At 39.8% G+C, this 12,932-nt stretch overlaps 2 protein-coding genes across 9 annotated transcripts in view; one reads left to right on the plus strand and one right to left on the minus strand.

Moving 5' to 3' along the window:
- celf6 (CUGBP Elav-like family member 6) overlaps positions 1-12,932 on the minus strand; it is a 171,833-nt gene that overhangs the window by 79,566 nt on the left and 79,335 nt on the right. The gene's annotated exons all lie outside the window — the stretch shown is intronic.
- LOC309710085 (uncharacterized protein) lies at positions 2,804-9,087 on the plus strand. Its single transcript, XM_082539289.1, has 4 exons — positions 2,804-2,994; positions 6,128-6,545; positions 6,964-7,123; positions 8,187-9,087. The coding sequence occupies exons 2-4, from the start codon at positions 6,204-6,206 to the stop codon at positions 8,201-8,203; spliced, it is 519 nt and encodes a 172-aa protein (XP_082395415.1). The 5' UTR covers positions 2,804-2,994; positions 6,128-6,203; the 3' UTR covers positions 8,204-9,087.

Below are 12,932 nucleotides of genomic sequence, written 5' to 3' on the forward strand. Positions count from 1 at the left end.
GGTGTTAATTGTCCTCCATATAGTCAAATTTCTCAAATGAATTAATATGTAAAAAGAAATAAAATCAGTTAGATGTGTCATGCAAGCCATGTGTGTGAGGTGTGGCTTAATGGAGCCAAACAATTCATCATAATTCATCACAGTTTTTTAGAGCATGTACTTGGTGAGGAGCTTTCAATGGGTAAATGCAGAACGTATGTTTTAATATGTCATCCATTGCTTTAATATATCCATGGTAACTGATTGTCTGCAGGGTAAACATCAGAGCAAAGCACTTAGCAATCACAACCAGCTTTGCAAACCAAAGAACACATTCAATAATGTACTAGATGAGAACACTTGAGCCATACTGAAAATAAGCACAAAGGGTGAGAAAAATACAACAAAGTTAGAGAAATCTTCACGTGCACAGCTTCAAGTTGACTCCAAAGGCACAATCCTAGCCAATTACCACATTCCAACTTGCGCTGAGGGCAATGGGTAGGTCTTTCTGTTCTTTACTTATTAATCTCCACCAGACTGTCTGCATGGTGGTTTGACAGACTGTTCGCTGTGAAAATTCATGTAATCTCATCTTCTTCTTCTGTCTCATTCACCTTAGTTTCAACCATCACTGACCAGTAACTGAATTTTATTATTGGAATTTTCTAAACTGTACTTTATAAAGGCATGCATGCCCTTCTTCCCGCTGTGTGTTAATGAGCCTGAACCATGTGAAAAAAGAATTTAAAGTTGTTTTTTGAATACTGTAGCCATACTGGTAAATCCTATAACAGAACGATTGGAATAAAAAAAGTGTGGAGAAGGAAAAGAACAGCTAATGATCCAAAGCATGCCACTATATCCATCAAACATGGTGGAGGCAAACTTCGCATATTTGGCCGCCAATGGATATGAGTCACTTGTGTTTACTGACAATGCGACAGAATGAATTCTGAGGTGTATAGAACTATGCTCAGACTGAGGTATAGTTTGCAAAACTGATTGGTTCCAAAGGCAAATGTAGATACTGCAAAAGCAATAGTAGCAATAGTAACAAAACCTATCCGGTAGTTAAGTGATGACGTGACGAATCCTACTTCCGGGCCTAAAGTAGTCTGCGTTTAATATGGCTTTTGTGTTGTTAACAGGTTTAATGTTTTGTATTGTCTTCTATTTGATCTCAAAAAGCTCCTAAAACAGTCAGTGATCACTGTTGACCTGCCTCGGCTTTTATTACCGCTAATCATTTATTTAAGCTCAGTTTTTAAAACCTTAGGATGTAACTACAGCCCAGCCCATGCAGCAGTATATGAATGACTAACCTCGTATTGTGGATGGATTATCTCAGTTGTTCTCCTGGCTGAAGTTTGGTCCTTTTACAGCATCCTGCCAAGCGATTACATTTGTTCCTGACCACCGAGAACACTCACGTTAACTTTTATCGAGTGGAAAAAAGGTTAGCTTGTTTATATTATGCTAACATAGCTGTGTCGCTAGCGGTCACATAGCACATCATTATATACCAGCTAGCCCAACTTCAGTAACCCTACAAACGTCACTGCTGTTTAGCTTTCTGTCTTCATTTATGCTGGAAGTGATAACAGAGCTGTACGTTTTAATTTGGAATACTTTTCTTAAAACCCTTAAATTAAAACTGACAGAGTCAATTACATCATGATTGCTTGATTTAAAATCCAACATGACTGGCGCAGCAGGGGGCCGGCGGAGCTCACGGGCGCGTCACTGCAACTCCCCCTGACTTCTGCTCCGCGGCTGCTGGGCGAGCCCTCATCTGGGACTCTCCTCAGCTCTTACTGGAACAGTGGCGCGGCTGCCCCTCTGTTGGTCTTCCTTGGTCTCTTGTGTTCTGGGGGCCTCTGGATGTCTGGAGTTTTGATCTCCTCCATACCCGCTTCACACCCTGGAGGACGGGGCTGTGGCCCCCCCACACTCCCTAGCAGATCATTACATGGAGAAACCTTTGGAATGCAAGCATGCTGATCCACACAGGTATGCACACATGGGTATTCACAGACGCGGACTAAAGCTTTCTTGGCTGCTGCCTCAAAGCACACTGTGCGCTGTCTATCTTGCGTGCTGCACAATATCGTTTATTATTTAGTAAATATTGATATCTATGACTAGCTAGTTTATTGTGATGGTGCTTTGTTTTCTCTATTATTATGTTGCTCTTTGTTGTTTGCTGTCTCCTCTGTTTGTTTTTTTTGTTTGTTTGTTTTTTTTTCTCCATACAGGTGACCCAGGAGTTCTTTTTCTTTTTTCTCTCTCTTCCCCCCCCTTCTCACCGTCTCTTCTCCCCTTTGGTTTTCTTTCTTTCTCTCCCCCTCTTTCTCTCATTCATTCCCCCTGTCCTATTTATTAAAAAAAAAAAAAAAAAAAAAAAAAAAAAGACAACCCAGTAAACACCAGTATGTGGGCCCCACATGGGCTATGGGGGTTCCAAGTGGGGATGGGCTTACAATGGGCATCCAATCTGGGACCCACCTGGGTTAGCCAAGTAGGACCCACTTGAGCCAGCCCAGATGGGCTATATTCTATGGGCACCATATGGGTAACATATGGGAAGTTGCATGAACAGGCAACTGAGTTTAACGATCTTAGTTAAGTATAATTATTAGTCATGTGTAATGAAATAACTGATAATAAATTATGCCAGAGGCAGCATATGTATATTTAATTAATAACAAAATATACATATAAAATATATTAATATAAGTGAAACACAAAGAACAGATGCGACTTAAAATTGTAAGACGCTTAATAAAATAAAACAAATGGTTTTACATTTGAGTGGGAAAAAAATTTCACTCCATGTAGGAGTGCTTTTCGAAATCTCGCGTTATTTCATGAAATATCACGAGGTTTTCTCAAACTCGTCCCCCCATTCTGGAACATTCTTCATTTCGCGCCCTTGGACAAAGCTGACAGTTAAGCTGGCAATTTTTGGATTAAGTTCATCTTTGAGCTATGGACTTATTTTCTGCACTAACGGTAAGAACTTTTTGACTTAATTTGAATCCCTAAGTATAAATGAAATGTTTACAAAGTTATGATGCTGCAAAGTAATGTATGGCACAAGTGCTGGCGAACTTTTTCCTAGCACTCACGCAAGGCTAAGCTAGTTTAAATTTTTAGGTAATGTTGGATTTAGCCAATTTTCACAGTTTGAAAGCATTTTCTGGTGTCCTGTATACTGCTTAACTAGCACCAAAATTAATTACTGCGTGTACTTAACATCAAGTTGTACTTAAACATTATCTTGGTTTTTCTCTATGATTAGTATTAATAAAGGACTGTATTAGACCAATTTAACAAAGTTCTAGTTTTTTAGGAGGAATATGGGAGGGTATTTTCACTATCAGAGCAACCAAAATTGCTTTGGTGTTGTCTTTATTAGCTTCATTCCTCACGGCTAAGTGAGGAGGGTAGGCCATGAGCAACTAGTCCCCAGCTTTTGCCCCTGTGTCAGGAGCATGCACAGCAGTCAGAGAGGCAGATCAGTGAGCACTCTATTTCTGTAGAAGACATAATCATCATTTTTCTTGCCATTGTTCTCATTTTTCCAGAAAAAGCAAAAAAGAAAATATAGGTATTCTTGATTTGTTTGGGGTTTTTTTTTTATACACACTTTAGTATGCAACTTTATATGTGTAGTTGTTTTAGTGAGAACTTCATCAGAAATACTGTACTGACTCAAGAATCTGCCTCTTACTGTTGTGCAAGCTCTGTACATGAGGGAAACTGAATATTTAAGCAGAACTGGTCGGTCTTGTTAGGGCCACAGTGCCAACTCCTTTTACTATGATTGCTGTGGCCCTCCTTTTTTCCTTTTTGTAATGTATATTTGGCTAGAATCTACACATTTATTTATTTATAAAAAAGAAAAGCAATTGCTCTTTGGATGTGGTCCTAAAGATATGTGATCTTTAAGTGTTTGTCTGATGCCTTATTTGTGCATGCGCACTGTTATTTTAATTTGTTTCATTATGGCTTAAATTTGTTTGAATTTTGTGCATGCTCCTTTATCAGCCTTCCTGCATGGACAGCTTGTGTGGTTATTGGCCAGGAGGGTTTGCAATTATCTCAAAACTTGAGATGTTTGTTGTTTTGATTATGACTATGGCTACTTATAAATTGCATAGTCACACTATTACAATAATATGTTATTAATATCTGTATATTGGTTTGATTTTGCTGTTGGACAGTGGAGTGAATAGTAGCAAGGGTTATGTGTGATTTCTTTCTTTCTTTATTTTTACAGATTTTGACATAAGAAGCAGTGTATATTTCAAAATTCATTTATATTTAAAATTTGATGCATGCCAGAAATATACTAGTAGGAATCTTTTTTTGAGTTTGTAACAATTAGAATTGTTACTTTATAAAGTGATGTCAGGGTCTTTTATTGTAATACAACAGCTTTTAAGGCTGGTGTAAGCATCACAGCAGATGTCTTTATGCCAAAGTAACTGAGGATAAAACACAGAAAAAAGGAGATTTTCCTGGAGTGGCTTTTTAAATCAGATAGCCTTAGAAATATTCTGCAGTTGAACAAAAACTGAAGAAAACCATGAATCAATATATGAACATTACCTGATGCTGCTGAAGTAAAGCAGAGCAAAGTTACAGAAATTTTTTTTAGAGGTTTTAATAGTGAACAAGGTGAGTTTTTTGCAATTTGGCACAAAAAACAACTGACAACAGCGCTAAGCACAACTGTACACTGATGTATAATAAGCAAGGGAATAATGTGGAAAACATATTTCAGATGGGGAAACTTTTCTTGAAGTATACTACGAGAGAGCTGTGCAAGAAGTATGATGTTTTGTTTTTTTGTTTTGTTTTTTTTTTCAATCGTGGTGGAAACAAGACAGGAAGAGGGAATTAATGACAGTATTTATCAAATGTGAAGCGTAGTTTGGATCTTCTTTTGCTGCTGGTTCAGTTAATTTTTAATTTTGATTGGAGAGTGATGAAACCTGGAGCTTCAGAATCTGTGAGCTGTCTTTCAGAAAGCAATGGAGCAATCTCAGAGGACAAAGAGCTCAGAAAGTTGTTGAACATTTTAGTTTCGTTTCACAGTAAAATGAGTCAGAGCATCATCAGGACTTAATATTGTACTCTGATTCTTTTGAGAATAAAACACTTGAGGAAGAGCACTACGATTGCGATGAACATGCTAAAGATTATGTTATCATGAAATTTATGTTGACTAAAGGACTGATGAAACTTTGTGCTATGGCCAACAAAGAGCACCAGGTTGGGGTGTCACTTTGAACGAGCTGGGTGTGGGATATGGGGGTAATGCGCAAGCTTATTTATCTTTGGTTAAAAAGTCCCCGAAAATGCAGACAGTCTATGCAAATTCTAACTGATTTCAGCATTCATGGTTTCTGTCAGGCAATATCTTCCTTAAAGTTTTGCAAGAAAACCAAGGTCTCTCATTGAAATTAGCACGTAGAAAGCAACTGAATTGAGACAAGTTTTGCTTTACACAAGCCCAGTTCTACTGAATAATATACCAAGCCAAATGTATAGATACTTTATACTGTTATCTGTATCTACAAGAATTCTTCTAAGTCCTGATTTGTATATTGATAACTGACTGTGATTATGCAGAGGATGTTTTGAAGCAGTTTGTGAAAGATTTTGCTTTGATTTATGGTCTTGACTTTGTTGGTTATAATATACATTCTTTAATACACCTAGCTCAAGATGTACGGAAGTTTGGCCCTTTAGACAGCATTTCCTGCTTCCCATTAGAAACCTTCCTTGGTGGAATTTATTTGGATTCTGGAAGCAGATTGGGAAAGGGAAGCGGAAAAGGAGGTAATTGTGTTGAAAACACCTTAAAAGCAAAAATTTATTGAGATTATAAGAAGAAAAAAAACCTGACAGTTTCTTTAGCAGACCCTTGCTGCTCATCAGGTTCAGATATGATTTCAAAATAGCGCTTTATAACTTGTTGACTTTTAAAAAATTGTTTTAGACTTTTTTTTGATGCCATTATATACATTAATGTTTTTAGTTTGTAGGACTAACCAGTGCCCTAAATTATGTGTTTGGATTATTATTTATTTGTGTGTGTATGTTTGTTGTATTTTGTTTGTTTGTTTGTTTTAAGGCCAGTGATCCCGTCGAGCTCTGCTGAGGATTGGGACAACACTGCGGAACAGCCAGAGACCTCACCACCATCAGCAATGGAGAATAGACATTCAAGTGAAACTCACTTCCTGAACATCACTCATCCATTTGTTCAGCCGCTACAACCCTCAACTCCTTCACCTGTGGTTTCACAACCAGTTCCAAGACAACTTCTACAAGCCACCAATACGAGCATGTTTGTACGTGTTCTAACCCTCCTGGAAGACATTAAGGACACTCAGAGGGTCCACAGTCGAATGCTACAGTCTCTCCTTACACAACGTGATGGACCAGTTGCTGCAGTATTACCCGAGGGTGCTGTATTTCCCATCCGGACAGTAGCAGATGTGGCAGCACTGGAGCAAAAACTGGCAGACCCTGTCTTCCTAAAAGAAGTGGTAAATAATAATGATGTAATAACAATATTCAATGATTAATGCCTCAATCAGTCTGTGTTTCATGCTAGCAGTTATGATCAAGGAAAGTTGCTGTTTGTTCGAACATGGTCAGTGCAATGAAGGAGTGGGAGGAGAGCTGAACAAAAGTTGCTATTTTTGTTAATAAAATAACTTCTCCAAACATTACCTAGTTATAAGTTGTGCCATGCCAAACCCAAAACTTAAGAAATTACTTTTGGTGAATCATTTAGCTCTTTGCATTCACATCAGACAGTGTTTGACTTTGACACCTAACTCTTTCTCAGTCAATTAGCATCAGTATTATAGAGCCTAATTACTGTGTAGCTGTGCTTGCTTTCTTTTAGGTGTGACTGATGGTACTACTGTCAGTAAAATTATTGTCCTTGCGTGACCTAAGGTTTCTGTTGTGGCAGAGATCAGAGGGAGCACTGTTGATGAAGCCACAAGAAGAATGATGGCCTTCATTATGGACAATGCTCTTTCCAGGCAATATAACTTCGTTGGGTGCCATGGAAAGCAGGAATTTCGAGGGCTTAAAGTTTTTGAAGTGCTATATGGTAAGTTCATTAGTTGTAAGATATTTTGTTGATGTTTGAATAACGGATGCTCACTACAGCTGCAGTCATTCAGAATCAACTTTTCTCTCCACCATTGTGAGCGGCTAGCTTCGCAATAACAGAAGTTTGACTTGATTGACGCGGGAATGTTCCCAGTTAGCCTAGCAGTCAGCAAGGAGGCTTCAGCGGTGCATTATGGGATCTGTAGTTTGTATATTATTAGCGCCTCATATCGCCGGGCCATGCATAACAATAATAGTACATCTATATAAAATGATCTTGCGGGCCGGATATAAATGTATGCCGGGCCGGATGTGGCCCGCAGGCCTTGACTTTGACACGTGGTTTAGATAGACTGTACAAATTGTGGAGATGAAACCATCAGCTCATGTTGTTCTGGAGGTTGGTGGCTGCTGGCAGGAATGACCACGTTTCTTTCTGGCTTGTAGCATACTTGAAGAAGTCTCTCACTAAACAGTTTTTTGGTTGCTCACAGAATGTGAATAAGCTCCAGGAACTCCAGAGCCAGCCTCTATTTTTTCCAGTGTAATTAGTAACACACTGATTTATCTGATGGCCCTATTTTTGATTTACATGAAAATTATTGGCGCCCGCCTGGCACACACCTCAAGAAGTGGAATCTGTTTTCTCCTTGGTAGATGTAGCCCTTGTTACATTTTACTATTTTGTTTTGTGTTCATTATGAGGTGCTGTACCATGCAAAAAACTGGTTAACCACTTGCCTGTTCTAAGCTCTGTGCCAATCACTGAGACAGCCCACAACACCAGTTATCATTGTAACTATGTAGACATCTTTTAAACATTTGTCTTAAATGTTTTAAGGTAAAATATTTCACATTAATTTAATTTTTGAGTGCCTACTTGGTAAATCATTTTGTAAATAGCTTTTCTGTTTCCATGAATACTCATGGTCTTCAAAGAGTTCAATGTAGGAGGTCAAACAACTTGAACAGCACAACCTCCAAAACAACTTCAGTACTATCACAAATCTGATTTTGTTTGTGAAAATGCACTAATTTCTTTTTTTTTTTATTTCTTTCAGGACCAATGGATTGGTGAATGAGTGAGAAGCTGTGGTTTGCTGCATTTGTTTTTCCTTTAAACTGTATAACATTTATTTGTTATTGTTTTGTGTATACTGTGGACATTTTTGTCAACATGTTCTCCACACAAAAAATGTATTATATAAAAAAGCATACTGTTTTAAAATTTCATAGTAATCAGTATTAATAAAAAAGATAAACTGGCTTTGTTGTACAGGTGATTTAAATTATAGCTTACTTACATTATCCAAAATTCCATCTGGGCAAACACACTTGGGGCCACCATGGAAACTGAGGACAAAAATAGCTGGGTCTCAGGTTGGTAACCCAAGTGGGCCCCAAGTATCAGACCTGCTTCTATCCATCTGGGCCCCATACTCATTTATTGTCTGGGGCTGATTTGGGACCCATCATTAACCCATCTGGGCAAACACATTTGGGGCCATCATGGAAACTGAGGACAAAAGTAGCTGGGTGCCAGGTGGGTAACCCAAGTGGGCCCCAACCATCAGACCCGCTTCTACCCATCTGGGCCCCATACTCATTTGTTGGCTGGGCCTGATTTGGGGCCCATCCGGGTCCCATCAATAATCCATCTGGGCAAACACATTTGGGGCCACCATGGAAACTGAGGACAAAATTAGCTGGGTCCTAGGTGGGTACCCCAAGTGGGCCCCAAATATCAGATCTGCTTCTACCCATCTGGGCCCCACATATTTTTTTCAACTGGGCCTGATTTGGGGCTTATCTGGGACCCAGCATAAACCCATCTAGGAAAACACATTTGGGGCCACCATGGAAACTGAGGACAAAATTAGCTGGACCCCAGTTGGGTTTCCCAAGTGGGCCCCAAATATTAGCCCTGCTGCTCCCTATTTGGGCCCCACATATGTGTGTTGACTGGGAAAGGATGAACTGAAGCTCTGCCATCACGTAATGTCGCATACTGCTGTTTCTGATGTCATTTAGAAAAAAAAAAAAAAAAAAAAACTTTTATCGAGTGGAAAAAAGGTTAGCTTGTTTATATTATGCTAACATAGCTGTGTCGCTAGCGGTCACATAGCACATCATTATATACCAGCTAGCCAAACTTCAGTAACCCTACAAACGTCACTGCTGTTTAGCTTTCTGTCTTCATTTATGCTGGAAGTGATAACAGAGCTGTACGTTTTAATTTGTTTCCAAAACCCCGCAGTCAGGACATGCTATATTGTATTTAGATAGAAGCTAGCGAGCTAACTTCCTGCTAACTTCTAACTCCGTTAAATGTCATAAATTCCGTTTTCATGGATGCCTGGATGTTAAACTCAATTGTTACACCTGGTAGAGCAGAACGCTGATCATTTGATCGGATGAAAGACTTTAGACAGTTTTTCAACTCTCAGCAATGCCATAATGATCGTTTGATATATGGACCTGCAGCGGAGTTTAGGCCCAGACACGGCAAGTGACGTCAGACTTAACAACCGGATAGCTTCTCAAAGCAAAGATGTGTCATATTCTTCAATGGCCAAGTCAGTCACCCTGTCTCAGTCCAATTGAGCAGCCTTTTAAGTTGACAGTTAAGACAAAACTGAATGCAGAAAGTCTCAAAAACAAGCGCTAACTGAAGGTGGCTGCAGTAAAAGCCTGTTGAAGTATCTCAAGGGAGGAAACACAGCATTTGGTGATGTCTACAAGTTTTAGATGTCAGGCAATCACTGGCTGACACAGATTTTGATCCAAGTTTTGAAAGCAAACCATATTGTTAGTTTGTCAAATTGTCCTTTTAAAAAATGGGGAACTATATGTTTGTATACTAATGTTTGTAATACCTAAACTCTTCAAGGAATACTTTTCTTAAAACCCTTAAATTAAAACTGACAGAGTCAATTACATCATGATTGCTTGATTTAAAATCCAACATGACTGCACATGGCCCATAAAATGTGGTGCAACTGTTAAGGGGTAAAGACATTTTAAAGTTGCTGGAACAGAACAATTATTCTACCATTATTCTGAAAATGTGACGCAGAACAGCAGAACACAGATGCCATAGTTAAATACATTAGTGCACCCCTATTTGTTTGTTTTCAAATGATTTTGTTGGTTAAATTTTCTCATTTGCAAACCAACAACAAACAAGCTCATGCACATCTAATTTATTTCAAGAGGGGTTTGGCATGAAAAGGGTTAACACACTATTTTCTAGCTCTTATCGGTGCTTGTAAAAGGATAAGGAGAGGAAAAGTGAGAGATAGAGGGAGGGGGAGCGAGAAAATGCCATTTGGGGGGAGAGCCAAGTGGGTCTGCTAAACGAGTGGATTCTTATGCAAATACATGCTAATTTATGCGCACAAGGCAGTGGCAGCGCCCGAGGCTGCTTTGATTGGCAGTTGCAGGTCTGTGTGTGCTGAGGAGGGACGCTTGGCTCCGAGTGCTTCTGTAAAGTTGGGCACGGCTGCCTCTCCATGTTCTACATGCTCTGGATCCACCGACTGCACACGGCTGTAGCCTAGCCTCTCCACCGGACTAGTCCCAGAGACCAGCAGGGCTCCCATCCAAAAAACTCTCTGCACACCAAGAGCTCAGCTCAGCCAGCTCCAATTCCTCCATGGCTGGAAGGAGCCAGGGCATCATTATAAAATCAATGCCCCAGCTTCATCTTGCCTGTCTCTGTGTGTATGTGGGCAGGAGGGATAGGATTGTTTGTGTTGATTCTAGGGGGTGTTTGTGAGTGGCAGAACAGCAGAGGTGCCGATGCAATGCTCTCCACACTCTCTAATGGGCTGACAGAGAGGCTCTAGGTCAGGGCCTCCCATTACTTCAGGAGGGAAACTGGCAAAATAAATAGGAACGTGCACCTAGCTACCACCCAGAGGAAATGTAAATGCCATTTGTTTCTGTGGCAAGGTGTTGTCATGCAGAGCAGTGGTACATCTTGATAATGTAAACATAAATTCCTGAATACAGCGATGCCAGAGTAATTGGGTAGCTGCTATTTATCATTTTTTTGGCAGTTTTTTTTTTCTGTTTTTGTATTTGCAAGACACAAGGAAGAAAAACACATTTAGCCAGGCGACGATGAAGCCATTACTCTGTCTATTACTCATTCACACAGGCCCCCAAGCCAATAGAAAAACACTTGGAAATCACCAACATAAAATAGAATATGTGCCCAAAAAATATAGTGCATTTTATTATACCTCATAAATATACTCTGTTGTGATGAGGTTTCTTGGAATGAAACAATGGAAACATGTTTTTCATTACTGTTCCTCCACATTAATATATATGTATTGTAGTATTCATGCTACTGTGTTATGAGCTCTCGCATTCTGTTCAACCATGCTTGTCTCACACACGTAAACACATGCAAGCCACATGTTTGCATACCCCCGTGACTGGTAATTTTTACCCTCCCCCTTAAGCTTTTCACACATGCCAGAGCAGAATGGGTATTTTAAGGTCTGCAATTATACCCTCTGCAGAGAGCAGACAGTGAAATTACTCAGTTGGCACCCCCAGCACCCCAATCCCACACTCCCTGTGCACCCCATCTCAATGGGAAATAAAGCAAAACCAGTTAGACAGATCTGGAACAAAACATCCAAACCTTTTGTTTGTCACACCTGGGGACTGCAAATGGATTCTCATCATACAGTAGATTGAAAATGTATGCTTATTTACACCACCATTCCTCTCTTTCTAAGTATTACACTCATTTTCCCAGCAGCAAAGTGGCCCCCAAACTGCCCATGCTTTCCTCTCTCAACTAATCTGCCACTGCCAGCTTTTGATGACACAAGAGTCACGATGTGACGTTCACTCATCACCCGTCAAACGTCGACCAACATTGGCTTTTTGAAATAGCACACGCGCCCTATGCATATTTCATCCACCCCTCCGAAACTGTAGAACCAATGAATAATACATCTTTTATTATATTATTGCAAGAGATTTGTAACACTTGAAACAGAATGCAATATGCAGTTTATCTCTATGCATGGCGAACACAAGGTGCTTCCGTAGTGTCTGTATGTGTCACGAGGCAAGAGGGGAAGAAAAGAGAACAGAGGAAACAAGCTCATGTGACTCCTGACAGTCCATCAATGTCCCAGAACAATTATTCTCCCAGCTGAGGAGTTGGATGTTGACGCTGGTGACGTCCTTTGTGTGTGTCTACACAGAAACTGTGAAGAATGTCTCATTTTTAAACATGCCTTTGTGCTTTATGTTACCTTTCAGCACAGCATACTGTATGCTGTTATGAGCTCATGGTTGCACAGATGTAATATTAAAATCAGTGGCCAAAAGCCTAATAAGCTTATGTTACAGTATCTTGTGTGTTCTCATACACAACAACAAAGCATCAAAAGACATTGGATGATGGTAGCTTCAATAACTCCAGATAGCATCAGTGAAAAAGTTTATGCTCCATACTTTTTGGGGCTTTTTGTTCAATTCTCTAACCTTTCGAGACCTGGATATTATTACATTCATTTCCCATATACTCCAGGCCTGCGTAGAAAATCTGGCATTATTAAAATCCACCCTTAATCATCAAGTGCCTTTGTTTTGCTGCCGTAACCACGGTCCATTTTGAAATTTAATTTCCTGAAGTAGAGGGTCGAGAGTTGATGCCATTTTATATGGAATAATTGAAGTGGTTTTTCCCCTGCATGTGTGCGCAGTGGTGTTTGTCATCAGCCTGCCTTGTCCTCTTACAGATGGAAGGGTGAAAGCATGCCGAAGGCTCGCAGAAA

This window comes from Aulonocara stuartgranti, assembly GCF_965226115.1.
Source record: "Aulonocara stuartgranti genome assembly, chromosome: 1".
NCBI lineage: Eukaryota > Metazoa > Chordata > Actinopteri > Cichliformes > Cichlidae > Aulonocara > Aulonocara stuartgranti.

Coding starts and splice junctions, on each gene's coding strand:
- LOC309710085 (XM_082539289.1), top strand. CDS start 6,204: ATGGAGAATAGACATTCAAGTGAAACTCACTTCCTGAACATCACTCAT. Junction 6,546..6,963: donor CTGTCTTCCTAAAAGAAGTG/GTAAATAATAAT, acceptor GCGTGACCTAAG/GTTTCTGTTGTGGCAGAGAT.